This window comes from Colletotrichum abscissum (assembly GCF_030869225.1).
Source record: "Colletotrichum abscissum strain IMI 504890 chromosome Unknown Scaffold_22.1, whole genome shotgun sequence".
In the NCBI taxonomy this organism is placed as follows: domain Eukaryota; kingdom Fungi; phylum Ascomycota; class Sordariomycetes; order Glomerellales; family Glomerellaceae; genus Colletotrichum; species Colletotrichum abscissum.
Genome location: NW_026850121.1, coordinates 661,275 through 682,157, shown reverse-complemented (window position 1 = coordinate 682,157; position 20,883 = coordinate 661,275). Strand labels below are relative to the sequence as shown.

Below are 20,883 nucleotides of genomic sequence, written 5' to 3'. Positions count from 1 at the left end.
CCTCAGGAATTGGGGGGGGGGGGGGGGGGGGGGGGGAGGGTGGGGTTTTTTGTGGTTGCTGGTGGGGGTTGTTTGTTTGTTTGTGTGTGGTGGTGGAAAAGTGGGGGGGGGGGGGAGGGAGAGCGGTGGGGGGGGTGCAGGGGGGGGGGGGGGGGGGGGGGGGGGGGGGGAAGAAGGTTTTGGGGCTTTTTATGCAGTTCGTCTGGTGTCTGATCTTTCGTGGTTCGTTGTGTTTGCGGAACAAATGTGGTGAGTCGGAGGGGTAATAGATGTTGCGGAGAGTATCTCTGGGTGTGTGGGCGCCTTGACGTCGGAATTGAGCTTGAGCTTGAGCTCGAGTAGGTAAAGCAGTGGGAAACCTGAAACAATGCGACCCAGACGAGTGAGGGTGGGAATTGGCAAATGTGCAAGATGTTGCAGGTATGGAAAACTCGTCTAGCGTCGCGGGTGATGTAGGTGAAATGCAGCGATGATGCACGACGGGGGCGGGTGAGGCGTTGATATGAAGAAGAACAAAGGTGGCTGTGTTTTCTTTGGGCGGTAGCAGATGACGGGATTCTAAGGTAGGCTGCCTGGCTCCCCCAGTGATGATGAGAGGACCATGATGGTGGAACTTTGGGAGCTGTCCGCAATAGGCAGCTGGGATCCATTTCTTTTGGCGACACCTGCTGCAGGACGCTGGAGCTGCATATCCCCCCGCAGCAACAGGTATAAACGACACTCCAATGAGCTCCCTGCGTTTGGGGTGTTTCTGTGCCTTGGTTTACCCAAGATAGTAGGTACGTAGGTACACTACGGTACCTGATTGTTCGACGCCTCAAGGTGCAAGCATTTTGTCTTTACTTTACCACATTCCTAGAACAAAGCTACATGCGCCAATGCACCGCACCACCCTGGGCAGACAATGACAATGACACCAAACAGAAGTCTCTTGTGCGACCAACGGCTTTTCACCCTCTTTACCTCGACCAACATACACCTAACTGGACGAAAGAAGTAAACACTAGCCACGGCAGTGGCATCAAGGAGGCCGCCTACCTAGGTAACTGCTCGATGGCGTACCCTGATCATCACCCGGCGCAATCGGGCGGAACTGGTGTGGGGGCAATCGGCGCAGCTAGCTTTTTAAGCTTACCCAGTGGGCCGAAACTTCCATCCCCTCAATGTCACCGAACCATGTCACCATGAATGGCCAACTTGATGCATGGGCGTTGCGGTTTTCCTCCGTGGGGTTGCGTTGGTTTCTCTCCATAAACAACACTCGTGTTTCTGGAACACCGGCGGAAATCAAATACGATCCTATGCCTACCTGTCAACCTGATATCACTCCGTTGCTGACTAAACAAGATGTTGCCCCCAGACTAAGATGCATTGCTGTCGTCGTCAATCTACTATACCTACCTTACCTCCGTAAAATAAGTTACGTGCAAGGCTACGGTCACCTTGTGGAGGGCTGGATGCAGTATCCAGAAACTACTCTGAGTCGTCAAAGCCGTTTAAGATGTTCGATTCTGGGAGGGAATTGGTAGTCGGCCAACTTGGAATTTTCACCTTGGATATACAAAACATCAACACCGGCTTACCTCCATATTCTTCAACCGCGTCCTACATCGAGCATAATACACAGACAAAGCCAGCCATCCACTAGCTCCCGACTATGCCATACCATCTCGCCAACACGGTACGTATGCGGGATACTTTTCCACGGAAATGAAAGGAGATGACGGCCACAGACCCAGAGCTTAAACAGGCTACCTCGACCAGCCATCTCTGGAAAACTGAGTACCATCCACATACTCATTTTCTTTAGATGAATGGCTACAATCAGAGTAGGCGAAATAGAGGAAATATCCTGGGCGGCATATTAGTCTGTCGCTAACCTCGCCTATCAAGGCAATGCTGGTTAACTCCTTCTTGATCCTTCATGTCAGCGGCAAGGGAGGAGAAGTCAATGCGGTGTTGAAGATGAACAGCCAGGCGGAGATGCACCGTGAGGAAAAAGTGAAATACTCCAAAGATACGACTCAAGAGTATCCAATAATAACAAAATTCACAATCGAAAGCATTGCATATCGCATAATTCATGGTGTAAAAATACGTGTATATTCGGCGCCCAAGAGCCTGTTCCCGTGTGGAAGACGGTGGACCAAAGCTACTAATTGTGTGCGCCATCGATCAAAAGTTTGAAATTGCAACAAACTTGTGCAAGAATGATATAACCCCAAGCCCAAGTCACCCCCTTGTAAATAAAAGCCGCGTGCCATAGCGAATATGCCATAGCAGCAGAATAGAAAGAAATCTTCATGAAGCGTCGTAAGTTGTTCTTCACCAACAACCACTCCTCCCCATCATGTCAACCGCATAGCATAAGAATCATGTCCTATTATGCGACCTCATTCCCCCAAATTCAGGCGCCGAAGGAGCTCGCCTCGTCCGAGTTGGGGTAGAAGAAAGCAACCACAGCGATAATGATGTATGTTGCACACAACAAAGCGCCCTCAAGGTAGTTGCTCCTTCCGTCGAGTACCAGGAAGTTGACAATGAAAGCTGAAACGAACAAGCAGACTGTCTCGAACAAGGTAAAGTACAGCGACATATCGCGGTCCATAGCCCAACCGATGATGACGACAATGGGCGTGATGAAGAGGGCGATCTGGATGGAGCTACCAACGGCAACACCAATGGCCAGGTCCATCTTATTCTTCATAGCGACAGTGACGGCCGTGACGTGCTCTGCTGCGTTGCCAACAATGGGGAGGATAATGAGGCCGATGAAGATCTCGCCAAGAGGACTGGTCTTGACAACCTCGTTAATGGAGTCGACAAGGAACTCGGCGCAGACGGCGACAAGGGCGGTGGAGAAGAGCAGAAGAAGGACGGCAGCAGTGCGGGATAGGTGATCATTGTCGGCAGTCTCGTCCTTGGCACTCAGACCACTGTTGACAGTTGCGACACCAGGAATCTGGGCGGGGAATACTCCTCCGGGGGGGCGAACGTTCCCATACTGGTTGAGACGGTCAGGCAAGGAGTTGGTACGGCGGATACCGAAACGGACTCGGGGGACTGGGCCGGCCGGGGCAGCGGGGCCGGCGGATGGGGTCTCGTCGGGTGTGGTGAAGACAGCGGGGGCGAAGTTCTTAATCGACAGCCCGCGAAGGCCAGACACTGGGCGACTCTTGGCGGCTTGAGTGGTATCGGTCGGCTCCGAGGGGCCAGCGGGTTGATCGGCAAAGTCCAGACGGCGGGGTTCACCCGCTTGAGCGCTGCTGGTCAAAGGCTCATGGCCTTCAACATCGACAAGGTTGTTCCGGGAGGCCTTCTTGGACTTCTTCTGATGCTTGTGATGACGTCTACGATGCTTTCTGTGCTTACGAGACCTGTCTTCCTCAACGGCCTCATCGCTACCGACAGAGTTGAAGCGAGGAATGGCTGGACGACTGGCGGATCCTTCAGAGCCGTGAGTTGTACCGACAGAGGAGTTACGGGTACGGGGGAGACCGTCGGTGTTGACAGAAACCACACTAGACTTGCGCCTTCTACCGGCGCGCATGACCTTTCTCATTGTCTTGCGTACAGTGCCTCCAGAGCTGTCAGAAGCATCTGAATCGGAGTCGGAGTCGGAGCTATCTTCAGAACTGGAAGAGTCGAAGAAACCAATGGCCGGGCCAGGAGCGGACTCAGCATCCACAATGTGTTGCGGTGTAGACTCGTACATGTAGGCATGAGACTTCAACTGGAACAGGAGGTACAAGATGTATACCAATAGGAGGACCTACATGAAATTAGCAGTCAAGACTTGGGTAGTACATCATAGAGTACTCACCACACTGGTACCACGACTAATCTTGAGAGTCTCATCCTCAGCCTTGAAGGTGTTTTGAAATGAAGCGTGGAAGGCAGTCTGGGAAGTGGTTAGTTTCAGGATATTTTCCGGTGTGGCTTCAGAAAACTTACAGGAAGCACCAAACTGATGACACTCAAACTAAGCAGACAAGCACTCATCTGCGTGACGGTGCTATTGTAGATCTAATGACTGTATCAGTACAGTACTAATTTCGTCAAAAGAGCCGATTGAACTCACCTGCTCTCGGAAGCGCAAGCCACCGAGGAAGAAGCACATGCCCAAAATGAGCAGCAAGTTGGCCAAAATAGAGCCTAGGAGGGACGCCTGAACAATGCGAATTTCATCCTGGGTCCAAGTCAGCAAGCAAGTCCGCTGAAATTACATGTTAGACTATCCTACCTTGACAAGCGCGATGCTGAAGAGCCGCAGAAGATGTACATGTTAGCAAACCTGCAACAAAGTATACTCTAGAAAATAACGACCGATTTGTAGGTCGTGAATTGACATTGGGAGAAGAGAACTGCATGATTTGGGACTTGATTGATGTGATGGTGTCTTTTGGTGTAGACTTCTCGTCTCTTTCTCGTCTTTGTCACCCGCAGAAGGGTAGGAACATACATGCTGGATTGGAGAAATAAGCATTAGCCAAGACTGCGCCAAGACATCCAGAGGGTTGCAAGGTTCGAGATATTCAGGGCCAAGATCCAGTGAGCGGCTTGGCCAAGACAGGTGCCAAGACAAGCCGCAACACGTTTGGATCTTTGGGCTTCCCCACCGCGAGCCTCCCCCAAACCACCTCGTAGAATGGCTTGGAGGGAAGAATGGAAATAGAGTCAGGCAAAACTTACAAGATAATCAGTTCGACGGCATTGCCGAAAGTCACGTTCAGGAGGGCGCCAATGGTGTCACCAAGCTTGCTGGCGACGGACTCGGTGGCGTGGCTGAGCAGGCCAGCGAGTGGAATGATGGCGATGGCATTCATTGCGAAGACGATGCCGGGGCTCACGCCGAGGGCTTTTGTGATGATGCCTACGGGGACGAAGACGAGGAGCACGTTGACCCAGCTGTGGAACAGGATCATTTTACACGTGAGGTAGAAGCGGGCAAAGACGCCAGGTTTCTGCCTCTGTTCGGGAGTTTGATTCTTCTTCAAAGCACCCTCCTCGTCTACGACAGCCCCCTGCCGCGAAGTTTTCGAAGATATAGCAACATCCTCGAGGTCGCGGGGACTTGTTTTCTCATTGATGTCGTCCGGGTATGTGAGGGTGAGGTTGTTGCTCGCAGAAGAGCTCGTGATGTGAGAGGAGACGCCATTGGCGACGCCATTACTGCTATTGGTAGTAGAAGCCGTGGTGTCGAACGTATTGTTGCGCTGGGTAGCGGGAAGAGAAGACTTGCTGGACAAGTCTATTGAGTCGGTGACTATGTTTGCCGAATTGCCGTGGGATCGGTTCGAGGAGCTGCGACGGACGCCATGCGCTGATCCTGCTGCGCCAGAGCCTCTGGTGTCTATATTGGGGGGATCAGAGGAGGCTTTCTTCATCGAAATAGATGACCGGACACTCGTGTCTCGGCTGGAGCGCGGTTTTCTTTGGGGAAAGAGTAGAGTGTTTTTTGGCGATGGCACACAATGGAGTTTCTTAGAGACGCAAAAGTGAAGACAAGCTTCGGGAGGAGAATAAGTACGGACAAGGAGAGAAGAGGACTAGAAGGGGAATGTGGTCGGACGGCGACAGATGAGGGATGCTTTAAAGGTCGAATCGACTAAGAGATAGACATGGGGGGGATAAGGTAGAGGCAACGTCCCCAGGCGACAGACACGGACCGGGAAGAGACGTACCCTTAGCTCTGGCGCAGTTGCGTAAGTACGTACACTAGACACCTTAAGGTAGCAGAGGAGAGGGAAGGTAGCACGGGTGACGGTAGGTACAATGGAACCTTGCCGCGGCGAGCAAGCAGGTACCTCCAAGACGTTGGGACGGCGGGAACGGGGAAGCGTACCGCTGCAAGGACGCTCTTGCACTTTCCATCGTCTCTGGTCTTGAGGTACGTATTCACCGTCTCTGTCTTTCTCTCTGATACGCAAAACAAGCAGGCATGGCAGGGCCCGCCGGGAAACAAGCAAAGCAGGGGCTCCCCGTCACCGCGCCTGGCTTGTCTGGGGCCAATCGCCTTGGTGCAAAATGTCTTGGGTGGATGAACCGTGAATCAACCAGATCCAGTAAGAGGCCGCTGGTCATGTGCCTCAGGCTGGTGTGGCGCGCCCACAATTTCTCCATCTCCCAAGGTCACTATGGTCACTAAGCCTCAGCTTGTTCCCCCGTTGCCTCTTTGTCTATCCCACTCCCGGTACTTCGTCATCCCCAGCTTCTCTTCTCTCCTCATTTGCTGCTATTTGCATCGTCGTCTCCTGTTTTCTGAGAAACTGGACCTCTTGGGATCTGCAATCATCACTGTGGGACACACATCCAAAGTCATTGGTTGGACGACCAGCAAGCACGAGCATAGCTTCAAACAGAGACAATCCAGCACATCCGCATCCACATCACATCAGAGTTCTGGGCCCGGGGTTGTACCAATAAACCAAGCTTTTGCCATGGAAATGTGTACGGGCCTCTTCCCCTTGGCCTTCTTGGCTACACTGCAAACTACGACACCATTTCTGTACCGAGGACCTACTCCGTAAGGTAATACGGGGTCTGGAATCTGGATCCAGAAATCCTGAAATCCAGATGCATGCACATGCTGTCACTGTTCTTCCATCATCATCATCATCACCACCACCATCGCCTGCAGGCCCAGATCAAACACAGCAACAATGATATCACACCTCATCAACTCGCTGCAGGGAAAAGAGGCCTCTGCCCTATCGGACCTCGCCATTTTGCCTCCCCCCAGGTCCCGTCCCTCCCTCGGTCAATCGGTCAGTCGGTCTCTAGTTGTAGGCTCCCGCTCTCAACAAAGGACCACAACAACCACCGCCCATCCTCCGCCTCATCAGCAACCTCGAACCCATTGGCTCCGTCGAGCCACAGTGGATACACACTAATAAGCATTAACCTTCACGCAGGCAGGGAGGGGCAGGGGACTCGACTAACACTTGACGGAAAGTGGGATGGAATTCCTCTTCCAATCTTCCATCCCTCCCCCTCTGACTCCCCTAGGTGCTAAACAACTCTCCTCCCAGCAGAGGACCACCCTCTCCCTCCGCTCCGCCCGGACGCCAGCTGAGCCTCACAGAATGACAGAGTTGCACTCGCAAATATTCGCGTCCAATTTCGCAATCTCCTCGCGGCCTCCCATGCCAAATCCTCGTCCCAACCCTCTATCCTTACCACTATACTCCGTACGCAGGCTAGGTCCGCAGCAGAGGTGGACAAGCACTTTCCATAGTCCAGCTCAACGCAACTACAGCCTTCAAGCACTTTACTGTAGCAGTTTCTGATCAATTAACCTACGCCACATTGACACACACCGTCCAAAAAACCAGAAACTAGCATTGTTCGAGGGCCGAAGTTGGAAGGCCGAAATGGGACATTCTACCGGACGGAGATCAAGCAAACAACCTTCTCGCTCGAGCCTCACCCACACCGATTCTTCACGCACTTCTCTCTCTTCGATGTATTCATACTCTGTGCTCTACTTAGAAACCGAGCCACGACGGACTCTTGGACTTCTCGACTCTCCTTCTTGCTCTTGCTCCTCTGCATCCCCAGCTCAACTCGCAACGTGCGCCAAGCATCGCCAAGGACACCGATTACAGATGATGGGTTCCGTGGTAGAGACAATCTCGAAACATGAACCGGATTCCGGACCCCATCTTTCTTGCTTTTCAGATCATGCAGTAGCGCATTTTATGTTTCTCGTTCTCCTCGCCCTTGTTGTTGATAAAACTGTAAGAAGCCTCATCAAAGGGGATCAAGAAGAAGCCGGGCCGGGCAGTCGACCCCGCGTGTCATTATCGAAAAGTTACATACCGGCCGGGGGATTTCATAGTGGCACAATTCGAGATATGGATAATCCATAACTTTGACGTCCCAAAACTCTGGAGCCAGCCGGCCTGCCGCCTTCCTGCCAAACCTGCCTTATCAATCAGTCGGGGATCACCCTCGCACCTCAGTGGCTGGCACCTCTCTCTCGACGACACACGTGGTCCAGGTACCCCTATGCGAGACGATCCTCCTCCGCTCCAGCGTAGTAGACTGCAGAGTTGCATTCCGCCCGGCTATACACTCCTCTTGCGAAGTCGAAACAGAGCAACTTGATCCAACAATCACCTTGCGTCCATATTCTTTGGCGTATACTCCGCACCACTTTTGACCTTTCAAAAGGATCTAAGCAGTGGATATATTATTGCAAGAGTCATGAGTCCATGACCGCTCCGTCAAGAAGCCCCAAACGGTTGAGGGCCGTTGCAAAAGAGGGCGCTCGGGGCCTCAAAGAGCGCACGGGGAACCGCTCCCAAACTTCCCAAAGCTTTTTCTTCACCCCCGGCCGATTTGACGAACATTCTGCTTGTTCCTGCCCATCGCCTTACTTTTTGCATTTTCAAAAGGTTACCGGCACTATTTGTTTCCATCCAATGCCCCCCCCTCCCTCCCTTCCGCTGTGCCTTCCCTTCCCTTCTCTCGTCCAACCTAATTCCTCTCCCCTACCGGCTAGACCGTTTTCTTTCCCGTTTGTCACAACCTAATTTCGACAACTGGAAACAACAACAGCACGATACTTTTCTATCCTACCCTTGTCTCTTCTTTTTTTTTTCCGCTACAGAAGGCTCAATGCGTACAATACGTATTCTGAATGTGCCTCTTGCCACCGGTGACGAGAAAGATACAGGGCCGTTGAAATTCAAAAGAAGCTGATCCAACTCACAACCGATCGTGCGTACGGGCGCCGAGACGCGTCATCCAAAACACCGTCCTACATCCTATGTTTGCCCATCCAAGGGCATTTCGTTTTTGGTCGTTGCGCCGAACGAACAGGGGTTCGTTCAAACGAAATTCAAGCTTCCCACCCGCGTCTTCTGCTAAATGCCGGCCGACCAATCCTACATCGTTTCTTAATTACCTGCCGGCCTGGGAGGCTAGTATCCGTAATTGTATGGATTTCGTCGATGCTTTTGATAGTGATATACGTACCTATCCTATCGAAGCGGGTGATTTCCCCACTCGCAAGCCAATGGGAACGCCACAGATGCATACCAAGCCGGCCGACACGTGCCGAGAGTGACGTCAAATTTTCTTGGGGGGCTTGTCGACGTTTGTGGCACCGGCCCATTGGCGGGTGGTGGCTATGCATTTGTGTCCCGTACGGATGCTCCGTACCTTGGGTACGGAGTACAGATTCGACTAAGGTAGTGTCCCAGTAGCAGTCGTGATGGCTGCGCCACGAACAGCCACACTTATCAAAAGGTACTGCACTAGGTGATGCCGTGACTGGACGTCCGCATTACCACTACTCCGTAGACCAAAGTGGGCCGTTTGCGAGCGTCCAGACTCCGGCGTCCAAGTCTCGTCTCCTTTGCGTCGGAGCGTCGCGTCCAAGGGGTGAGTGACAGCGGCACGAAGTGGACGGTCGTCACGGACTCACAGGCACGCGTCATGACAGTATCACAGCGTGTGACTATTTAGCGAGAAACCAGGAGCTAGAAAAGCGAGGCAAAATCCATCCGGGCTTCGAAGACGTTGTGAGATCGATCCCCTTGGCTCACCGCCAAGACCAAGACCTCGTTTGCGGTCCATCCCCCCCCGTCGTCATCGGCGTGACAGATCCGATGAGGGTAGTTGCGAACTTTGCGGGCTCTCAGCTTCCACTTGACGCTTTGTAAGGAGTGGTACATTTACTACTTATTCCCTATCACACGGTGGAAAGAGTACAGATGTCCGATGTTGGGCTTCTCTACTCTCCACATGCCTTCCACTATACCTGTTCCATCTTCTACGTAAGACGTACATGATCAGCAGACTGCGCTTCATTCTATCTGGTTCAAAAATTTCACATCTCACAGGAGACTATACGTTGCCCGTCCAATGCAGCTTCAATATGCTTCCATACTAAACACTACATATCCGCAACCAGCCAGGCGATGCCAGCCAGCCACTCACTCACTACGGTATTCAACTCTCATCACACAATAATGTCAACAACTCAAACGTCGGTTCTTCTGTCTCTCTTCTCTCTCTGAATTTCTCTCTCTCACTCCCTCTCTACTTCTGTATTCCCATACGCCTTTGCCGCCGCCAGCAACCTCAATCGGTTACCGACGTGATGCCATCAAATTAGAGGGAAAATGAACAAGTTGAACCAACCAGAATAAAAAAAAAAGACCCATTTCCGAAAAAGGGGTGAGGGAAGAAAAACCACCAAGCCTTCTCTGTATCTGAACCACCCCCCATCCCATGAACCGACGCAATAAACACCAAACTTCCCTGATTACACGAGAGAGGACTGTGGAAAGAAATAACTCCTCTCAACATTCTATGCCAGTTTCGCCAACCATGCAGCAGGCCATCAACTTCCACTAATGATGCCAAGCGACTAACGTGTCCTGCTGGCTGGTATTCACACATTAAAACCTCAGAAATCTCAAAAAGACGAGGCGCGCACCGTCCTATAGACGTCGTCACCGCTCAATTGGGCGCGTCGGGGACAGACTCATTTGTGATGACCGGGGCCCGCACAAGGGCCGCGAGCCTGAACCGGTAGATGGCGAGCAGTCGAGGGCTTCGAAAGTGTTCTACCTGTCGTCGCCACCTCTCGCTTTGCCGCGCCTGCGGAAAAAGTCCATAACTCTCTTGGCGGCTCCGCTGCTGCCTTGATGGCCACCGTACTCTGCGCTTTCGAATCTCTTATTCTTCTGTAGCACGCCAGACCGGCCATTACCGCGGGACGAGCCGAACTGCTGTCCGTCATAACCCTCAGACTCAGAGTATCCGCTGGCATTGTATGGAGCACCAGTGTGTCTTCGGTTCTGAGCATTCTCGAATGAGGACTCCGACCCAGTGTTTAGGCCAGTACCCTGCTGCATGTAGGCGGGCACTGCACTAGGCTGGCCAATTGGGCCCACGTGCTGTTGTTGTTGCTGCTGCTGTTGCTGCTGCTGTTGCTGCTGGTAGCCTTGCTGCTGCTGTTGATCTTGCCACTCTTGACGTGACAACTGGGGAGCAGAGCTAGAGCCTGGCGGCTGTCGGTACCCCTGGTCATATCCACCATCATAACCTCGAGATTGTCCCCGTGAGTCGATGTATCTTCCATGCTCGTCAACTTCAGGGGGATCTTGGATGGGAAGGTCGGGCTGAGACTGTGGCTCAGACGGCGGACGATCGTAGTCTCTGCCAATGCCAATAGCCTTCAGCGAGAATGATTGCGGGATCAACGAGAATCGCCTATTCTGCTTCTCGTGGGAGGTCTGGGACCCAGCGATGCTACCGCTGCGTTTCTTTCCGAGACCCAAAGAGAAGGATCGCCGTGAGGCTCTCGAGTCTATCGAAGGGCGGGGCTGACCATCAGCAGGCATGTTATTAGGCATGCTGACTGGAGGGTACTTCCGGCTCTTGTCTGCGATCTGAGATTCGGGTCTCTTGCGGTTCTTACCCCCAAAGATCGACCCGTTCCGACCCAGTAGGGAGCCGATGGTGTTAGAACGCTTGTGACCATGACCTCTGCCATCGCTTGACTGAGGAGGCGTCTGGCTCTGGGCGGCTTGTTGTTCTGGGGCAAACCCGGCAACCTTGGCAAACTTTGGCGGCACGCTGACGCTGGGTCGTCCCATAGCCTGGGAATCCTGGGTAGTGGGTTGTTGAATCCTTCCATGAGCATTAGTACCTGCGACGGCCGGGGGGATTGGTTGGCCGTACGATCCACGAGCTCCAGCTCCCAGTCCCATTGAGCCTGATGCCATTGAGCCGCCAGTTTGAGGTCTTCCAGAAGCCTGTGCAGCTGGTCCTGAAGGTGTGAAGGTGTTATCAGAGGTCGTACGAGTGTCGCGAGTCGGTCTCGAGGGTGCGGCTGCAGTATTGCGGTGGGCACTAGGAGGGCGCGTGCCTTGTCGACTGGCTCTGTACGAATCTCTCGAGACAGGGGGATCTCTAGGAAGGGGTTTCTCCTGCGAGTTTTGGTTCTCCGCAACCTCTACTGGACCTTGGCTGCTCGAACGCGCTCTCGACTTACTTCCTGCTGCAGCAGCAGCCTCCCCTCTTTGTGTCTGTGTCGTCGGCGCCACGTACTCGACCTGCACCGTGCGACGTTTGTTATCTTTGTGCGCCTTAGCAATAGCTGCTGCCTCGGCATCGGCGTCGATCTTGGCGTGTTTGCTGGCGAGACCTCCCACCGATGTCGGGGTGTTGGCTTTCGTCTTGGAGGACTCGCGAACCGAGGCGCTTCGTCCGATGCCAGATGCCTCAGCGAAGTCGTCGTCTTCGGAGGGCACCGTCGTGTTCTGAATCTGGTTGGGTGTGGTGGTGCTACTAGTAATGAACTCCACGACATGAGCGTACTCGCTCAACCAGCTGTGCCGAGCCACCTCGAACAAGTCTGCTCTTTTCCGGGGGTTGGGGACAAGGATTCGCCTGAGTAAGTCGCGAGCATGAGGAGTGACGTATTCGGGGAAGGTCAGAGGCGTGTTGACAATGTACTTGTACAGTAAGTTGATGTTGTCACCTTCGGGGTTCGCGGGATCGTCGTCGAAGGGAAGGTAGCCAGCCAACATCGCGTACTAAACTCTGGTCAGCTTACAAAATAGGCTTGCGCTGGGAAACTCGCCACTTACCAAGATTACACCGCAACTCCATACGTCGACCTTGCGGCCAGTGTATAGAGAATCGCTCACAACAAGCTCTGGCGCAGCATAGCAGGGACTGCCGCAACTGGTCTGCATCAAATCGCCCTTCCTTGTGCCATTGGTCTTGACTCTATCCAGTCCCAATTTCTTGACAAAGTCACGGTCGCTGAGGTTGAGTTCCTCCTCTTCGGAAAGCTCTTCCTCGGCATCGAAGGTGTTGGCGAAACCAAAATCGGTGATAATGATGTTGCGGTTCCGGTCCAAAAGCAAGTTCTCCAGCTTGAGATCTCTGTGAACAATGCCCTTCTTGTGCAAATAACCAACACCAGACACTAGTTGGGCGAACAGCCTTCGCGCGGCATTGTCCTTCAGATAGCGATGGTTCAGGATGTAGTCGAACAGCTCACCACCAGAGGCGTATTCGAGAATGATACCAATGTGCCTCTCGGTTTCGACCATCTCGTGAAGGCGAACGATGTTAGGGTGAGAAATGCCCCGTAGAATCGCAATTTCGCGATAGATCTTGGCCAATCTGGAAGGGTTGTTGCCGACACTATCCCGCTTGATCAACTTGATAGCGACCTGGTGACGAAGTGTAAACAAGAATCCCGAGGCATGTCAGCGGGTCGTTAACTTACTTGCACATTGTTATCGTTCTTCCAGCCAAGCTTTACTTTTCCAAACTCGCCCTCACCGATGGTATTTCCAAGAACGTAGTCGCCAAACCTAACTACCTTCTCACGTTTCCCGGAATGATCATGACGGCTTCTGCCTCCACGTCTGCCGTCATCATGCTCGGACATACCGATCGGGGGAGGTGCAGCGTCATCATGTGATGATCCTATGCGGGTAGACTGAGCTTCTGCTAGTCGTTCCTTCTCGCGAGCGATGTCTACTTCGGGCTGGGAGACCACCATTCGATTGAGAACCTCGCTTGCTTCGCGCGTGGGCTGCTTTGGTGATGCTGTTGTCTGAGGTGCATGTGATCGTACGGGAATCACCGTCGGCTGACTCCCAGGTCGGTTGCCGCTAGATCGATGGGGAGAATCAGGAGGCATTTGTTGATGCGATCTTCTGCTGCGTGAAGCAGAACCGTCATCCGAGTAGGTATAATCGACATTACCATTCGTTCCGTCTGCTTGACCGCGTCGCGGTGACGATGCCGCCTTCTCGGCAGCATGATCGCGTCTTTTCGTGGTGGTCGTAGTGGTAGTAGCGCCCGAATAATTCGTCGAGGACGTTCGAGGGGGGGCGACTGGGGGCATGTTTCTTCGTTGTTCGGAGGATGAGGATTGGTAGTCTGGGGAAGAGGGCGCGACGGCGACGGGGCTGGCGGGGACAACTCGGGACGTCATGGGCGAAGTTGGGTCCTGAGTGTTTACAGACGCGCCGTTTCCGCTCGGTCGGCTCGGAGGGCGTTGTGACGATGCAGGAGAGGCAAAGTTGTGTTGCAAATTGGCATTGTACGCCTCGCGAGATGGGGAAGAGTGGTTCGACGTGTACTGCCGGCTGCTCGGTGAGGCTGCAACCAAAGGCGGTGATGCCAAAGCTGTTGTGTGATGGGCAGGCTGCAAAGCGGCCGAGGATATGCTTTTGCGACAGTGGAAACGCAAGCGCGCAAGGAAATAGAGTTCGACTGGGCGGCGGTCCTAGTCTGGCGTGTTTTGGTCCCGCGATTGTCGCTAAGATGTCGGTCTGCGATGTTGGTGCGTTTTGGAAGGGGGTCAAGGGAGGCTGGTATGTTGGCGGAGAATTGAGAAGCGAGAAAGAGGTCCGTAAGCGAATGCTGTTCAGCGAGGTAAAGTTGCTCGCTGGGCACCAGGTTTCAGGACGCTGGAATTATTGAGCTGCAGGAATTAATTCGCCCTGAATTGGTATGGGACGGACAAGCCCGATTGGAGGTATTAGGGTCCTTGGATAGGCCGTGTTGTGAGTGTCTGGTGTACCAATGAATTGGGCCAGTCTATCTCATGGTGTGGGCGGAAGGGGTCAATTGTTTTCTTCCCCCCTTGGCTGATGGTTGCGATTTGTTGTTTACTGTAGCTCGACCCTGACGAAATGTGTCGGCGACGATCGTTTTGGGGCGGTAAAGTCGAGTCGAGTCAATGCAGCAACAACACTGGGAACAGTGACGCGACAAAGGGGCAGTGGTGCACGTACACACTCTGCTGTGGTGAAAGGCTGTGCGACGGATTGATACCTATGGCTTTGAACCTTTGTCCTTTGACACCGTCTGAGACCAGACGGGGGTGCAGACAGGAGGAAGAATGAGCGGTAGGAAAACAGTTCCAGTCAGTCGTGTCGGTGAGGTGACCCTAGTCGAGGGTCAAGAGGCAGGCTGGATGCAGTATGGCGGTCGGAAACCAGTATGTTTTGATTGGAACCAATTGCCTTTTACCGAACCACTCAAGTCTTATCTGGTCTGGCTTGGAACGATCAGAGGGAGCTATCGCCAGCAGATCGAGAAGAGTATGACGATAATGAGTGCGGGAGGCCCGAGTCTGATTGTAGGCTTTTTGTCGACGGTTGAAGTTGTCGATGGCGCGCTTCTCTACCTCGGCGGGCTCGAAACTAGAGGCAGACTATCGGAGCGAGTTGGATCGCCGGTCAGAAAAACAAGACCAGACACGGCCAACGCAGACCAAACGGAGACGTTGGCGCAGCGAATCCAGGTACAAGTGGGATGAGGTAATGCGCGGTGAGAGCCCAAGTTGGACTTTGGGAGCGAGAGGCGGTGGAAGTCGAGATGTGGAGGGCGATTGAGGGCGAACCAGTCCAGAATGAGAGAAGAGAGACAGGCGGGATTGGGAATGGGCCTCGTCTTGGCTCCTTTTTTTTTTTTTTTCCTTCTTTTGTTTTTTTGGCGAGGGAGAGAAAGAGAGGAAGAGAGAGACAGTTAGGAGGAACGGACGGTCAGACGTCTTCGTGCTCGTCAGAATGAAATTGAAGAGATGAGACTTAGGACGAGCTGGATGGAGCCGGTCCAAGGTTGGAGACTGAGTGCGCCCGATATTTGGAACAGCGCGCGCAATGAGGAACGGAAGCACAAGAGTTGGAACAGACAAGCCCCAGGTCGCTGGTCAGTCAGTCAGTCAGTCTCGAAAAGAGAGGAGAGACGTCAAGAGAGTGGGTGTGAGTGAGCGGGCGGCGGGCGCGAGAAAGGCAGACAGAGAAAGCGCGCGATTGAGAGATTCCCTGGTCGAATACCTTACTACGTACTCCGTACCAAGGTAGGCCCCCGGGGGTATCGTGTACTTGCAGGGGTGAGGTGCAATGCAACTTGTAAGTATCGCCCTGGGAAAGTGAAGGCGGAGATGTGCGTGGGCCTCAGGGGAGAAAAGCGGGAAAAAGGGAGCAGGTGCGGTACATGCAACTAGGGACGGAATGCAGGTACCAGATACTCGCTAATATCCGCTAACGCTGCCACTACTGCGACTGCGACTGCGACATGCAACCGCGACTGATTGCTTCCTGCTTCGTGCTTTCGTACTTGAGTGCTTCGTCTATGACACTCCTTGCGCTGCACACTGCAAGTAATGGACGTGGTAGGAGAGGCGCAGGTGCCAGAGTAAGATACTGCGTGCTGCGAGGTACCTTGGCTGATAGGTACCTAAGGTAGGTAGAGTCGTCCTCGCCGGCTAGATGTGAGGTGAGATCGAGGCCAAGGGAAGGTGAGGTACCTTGAGGTAGGATTCCGTCGAGCTGAATTGAGCCGAACCGAGAGAGAGAGAAGAAACGCAGCACTGTTTCCGCCTCAACTGAGTGGATGACCGTGACCACCTTGGCTGGGCCGTATTGATTGTAGCAAGAAAAGAGCGAGGAGATGCCGTCTCGTTAAATTATCTCACTTACGGCTGTCCAAGCACCACCAATTTTCCAGAGGGCCGGCGCGGATTGTGGCCAGTGGGCAATTTGTCGTTTCTTTTCTCCCTTGGTTGGCCTTTTCCTTGGTTCCAACTTCCGTGACCTTTCTCGGCCTGTTCTGCTGGCAGTCGGCAGCTGTCCCGAGGGTCAAGGTAGGCATTCGTCCCCAATAATCACCTCAATGCAGCGGCGCCGGAATGGACTGATGTCCCCTTTCGTATTCAAGGTAGGTAGGTATCAAGATGAAGTTGACGTGCGGGGCTCAGATGGGAGAGTCGAGACCACAACTGTCTACGTCTAGCGTCTAGTGTCTAGTACCTCCTGCCTAGTGAAATAGTTGTACTCCGTAGTCGAACGATAAATCATCTTCCACCCAGTCTGACAACTGCCGCAGACGGGTAGGTATGCTTCGAATTGGCGTGTCTGACTTAACGTCTCAGCCCAGAGCAGTGCAGAAGCCTGTGTAAGTCAAGAGGAGGCTTAGAACCTTTGTGTACCTCAAGACTCAAGGCGCGGGAGCAGGAAGGCGTTGCACAAGAGCCGAAACGTGGTTGTGGGTGTGGCTAGTGCGGATGGTGGTGCTGAGAACTTGCACCGGCGCTGGCGCCGTTTCTGAAATTTTGCAGCTGTTGATTGGTGTCCCACTTCCTCGTACATGTGAATGTGGAAGGGAGTGGCTGGAATTCGATATCAACCAGCTTTGAGGCCCAATGCAAATGACACGCACATACATACCTACTCCGTACACTCAATTATTGTTCAGAAAATACGTGAATGATGAGCAATACTCGGATGGGAGGGGAAGAGGAAAGGAAGAATGGGAGCAGGTATGGCAAAGCACCTCCGGTTAGGTACCGTAAGGTACGGAGGAGACGGAGACGGGTGGCGGCGGAGAAGGAAGGAGTGATGCAGCATGTCGCACCTGCCTCGTCTATCAATTCTTCCTGTCCGCTCCTTCCCTCCACTCCACTTCTCAGCCAAACCGGTACCTGCCCACTTCACTCAATAGAAGGAGGTTCCAAGTTCCTTCCTTGCCTGACATACCTTACTGCCTTACCTTGTCACATGGAACATGAAGTGGATGATTTCTTCCAAACATCATCTCTGCAACTCACCTTCTACCGGATCCTACTATGTTCTGCTGTCTCAAGGATGCAAATCACCAGCCGCTTTAGCTGCTCTAGCTTCTCAAGCACGCTGGGATCTGCCCTCGGCCTGACGATTGACGTGACACCCGAACCCGACTTCACCTGAAGCTCGAGCTCTCTCCTCGACAACTCAGACGCTGTTTTCCAAGGAATCTAGTCAGCATGAGCACAACGGCAGCTGACGGGCTCTCGATGCAACAGACTAATTGGCCCATTGGGTTCGTACGAATAGATCAAGCTGGCATCGAGCCTCCAATTCGTGACCCACTTCGTTCGAGAAGACTGAAGGTTCCCGCTTCGCACGCTCCGGCAACTTAGCAACACTCCAGCTTCATGCCCAACCCCATGTGCTTCGTTTTTGGAGATGGGATGACCCCTCGACAAGGGTTACCGAGGATCATGCACCCCATCTACGAATATCTGCCCGCTGTAAGCTCACGTCTCTTTTTTCTCTCTCTTCATCTCTCTCATTCTCTCCAACCAAATGACTGAGCGTGCGCCTAGTTTGGAAAGGTCAACATGGTGTCAGACAGCAGTTCGCCGTCCGAAAGCAAGTTGGCTACTGGCCGTCAGTTCCAATCTCGACGCCTTCCACAAGTCATCGCCTGCGGGGCGAGATGCGACGCATGGTGCCGAGCGTGGTTGGCGTCGCCCGCAGTGGCACGCAGATGCAACTTTTCCCACGATTCATGCCCAGCACCAATTAATCGTCAATATCTCGAAGCCTCTACGACCGAACCGCATTGAGGGCAGATGCCCTTTCCTTATGCAGCAGTAAACTACAGAAGCTACAGAGTCGCATCACGATTTACCTTTGCGTTTAGTCGGCCACCGTCAAACGAAACACCTCTTACCCCTGCTGGTGGGCTGGGCATCCAGGCGATAAAGACCGGGGTATCGACATGGTCCAGGGGTCATGTCGTTCTGACTTGTCATCATCACCAGGACCAGCTGCTGCCGCACCACTGCCCAAACCGGTCGACTGTCCTGATCCTCCCGCAACGATTTGGATTTCGTCCGATTCCATCCCATCCTCCGTGTCCATTGTTGACCAGGAGCTGTACCGGTAACTTGTATCTCCAGTCAGTCAACTGTACCACGTTCTTCTGCCTCGTGCATTTTGGTGCAAACGCGGCTCTATACAAATACTCAGACGGACAGGATCGTCCTGTGAGCTGCGGCACAATTAATTGCAGATGGCTGCTAGTTTACGCGCTTGAGACCGCAGCGAGGTCCCTTGCATTGACGTGGCAGGCTGCATTTCTCAAATTACCGTCCAGAACCTGACTGGCTGGCGGGCAGTGTCTGCGAGACCGGACTATCGAGTTCCCCTCGCTCCTCAAACGACGGATCGCGTGTTTGCGCATCGCATGTCATTTGGCAGTGCTCGCCTCCCCACACATCCATCTTAATGTCGTCGTCGCCATCGCCTTCGCATTTTACTGAATCTCCAATATTTATGCGCACCAAGCGGTTGGATCTGATGGCGCATGGCTCAAGGGCGAGTCGAGGTTCATTCACCCACGAGGTTACCCGAATATCACGCAGCATCCCTTGCCTTAACGAAGTTACCTTCATCTTAATACTTGACTGGCTCACTCGGCGGCTATCCTCAGCCATCGTCAATGCAAGGTACGCACGTATTCGAATCTACCTTATTCCACCAAGCTTCTGGGTCTTCACGCTTCACTCTCCAGCTTACTCACCCTTGTCATCGATTCACTCCATCTTGATTCGCCTGTCTCATTGTAATCAATCATCACAGACCTTCTATCTACTTGTATACAGGCGTTCCACTTTCGTGGAGAGAATTCCATTTCGCAGGCCCCAAACGAAGTAGGCTCCATTCCACTTCAGACTATTCGCTTGTCTTTGCCATTGGAGATCTCCTCCATACGCATATTCACTTTGGAGCTTAACCTTACACCTACCCGCGGCAGATTGGTGTTGTATGCGAACCAAAGCATTCTGATATTTCGCTGATTGGTTGCGATGCACCACACTGGACAAAGCCCAGCCGTTTGCTCAGCTTATCAAGCCCAATACAGAGCTGACTGCGCCGATTTGCAATGACCAAGTTCTCTGAGTAAGGGCAGTACCGATTTTCAAGGCGAATACCGTTTGCTATGTCCTTATGAAGGCGCCAATGGTTTGTCTGCTCAAAACCAACTTGCAAAGACGACCAAGGTCGCGTCCACCATCTAGCCAGCATTAACATCGGAGATGAGGCGCACGGCGTTTGACCGGGGTCTGCCTGCGTCAGCCCAAATACAACCTGTCCGTCATGAGCAGGCTGAACTTCTGAATCTCTACTTGTTAGCCAGCTCAAAATGCCCCGGCTCGATTTGCCAATTTAGTGGATTCAGGGCTGGCCGCAAGTCATGTCACTTGGCACCTTTAAGATTTGCGTCCCCAAGAGCACTTTCGCATCCTGAAAAAATGCACGTGCTGATGAGGAGGGGCTTGTCAAATGTCGGCCAACTTCTGTCTTTCGAGAAGTTTGACTGCCCAAAGACCCTCTCGGTCAGGTCTTTCCGAATGGTCACCCCATGATCATACATCAGTCAATTAAGCCAAATTGTCATTCGTCTCCCCCGGTTCTGGAGCAAGCGAGCTGCCCCATCAAGAAGATCAGCCCGGGACAGCCCAGCCAGACTCGGCACTTGGGCCATTAATACCACGGTGTATGTTGTCCAGTGACATCATATTGGGGGTTTCGCGGACTATCGTCCGCTATTTCAGTCAAATACCAGGCGAACGTAGCCTCCCTTCTATACCGAATACAATCACCAAAACTGTCGTCAAACCAAATTCATCGACAGCGAAGGATAAGACCCTTTGGGCAGTGAACAACGAAGACGATGATGAGGGACCACATGATGGACGACCACCAGCGACGACTCCACGAACAAACAGTAGACGAGCCCACTCATCAAAGGCTCGGGAAATTCGCGAAAAAGGCGCGACGCGTCTTATTTAATCTCACAGAATTCCGTCCCAGTCCCAAACCCCATCTTCAAATAACCCATTACCCAACTTCAACTTGGGCCATGCGGCCCAATCCATGATCTCCCCCCAAAGGCCAACAGGGACGACCCCGGCTGGTTCGAGCAAACACGTTGACGAACCACCCGTATCCGGACATCGGATTCCTGCCCAGGGATCTTTCGTGTGCCGACCCAAATGTGTGTTCCGCAGGGCCGCACCAGCGTACGTATCCGTAGGGTCCGTAGGTAATCACTCGGCAG

General features: G+C 53.1%; 2 protein-coding genes across 2 annotated transcripts; both read right to left on the bottom strand.

The window, feature by feature from the left end:
• Positions 1-2,407: 2,407 nt before the first annotated feature.
• Positions 2,408-5,387, bottom strand: CABS01_09391 (calcium/proton exchanger; the record flags this gene model as incomplete). The annotated part of the gene is made up of 6 exons (XM_060542748.1): positions 2,408-3,772; positions 3,824-3,901; positions 3,955-4,026; positions 4,082-4,189; positions 4,244-4,259; positions 4,693-5,387. The coding sequence occupies 6 exons, from the start codon at positions 5,385-5,387 to the stop codon at positions 2,408-2,410; spliced, it is 2,334 nt and encodes a 777-aa protein (XP_060400475.1).
• A 5,193-nt stretch (positions 5,388-10,580) lies between these two features.
• Positions 10,581-14,272, bottom strand: CABS01_09390 (uncharacterized protein; the record flags this gene model as incomplete). The annotated part of the gene is made up of 3 exons (XM_060542747.1): positions 10,581-12,557; positions 12,612-13,205; positions 13,262-14,272. Coding segments are annotated over 3 exons (3,582 nt in total), but the record flags the coding sequence as incomplete, so codon positions are not given.
• Positions 14,273-20,883: the final 6,611 nt, after the last annotated feature.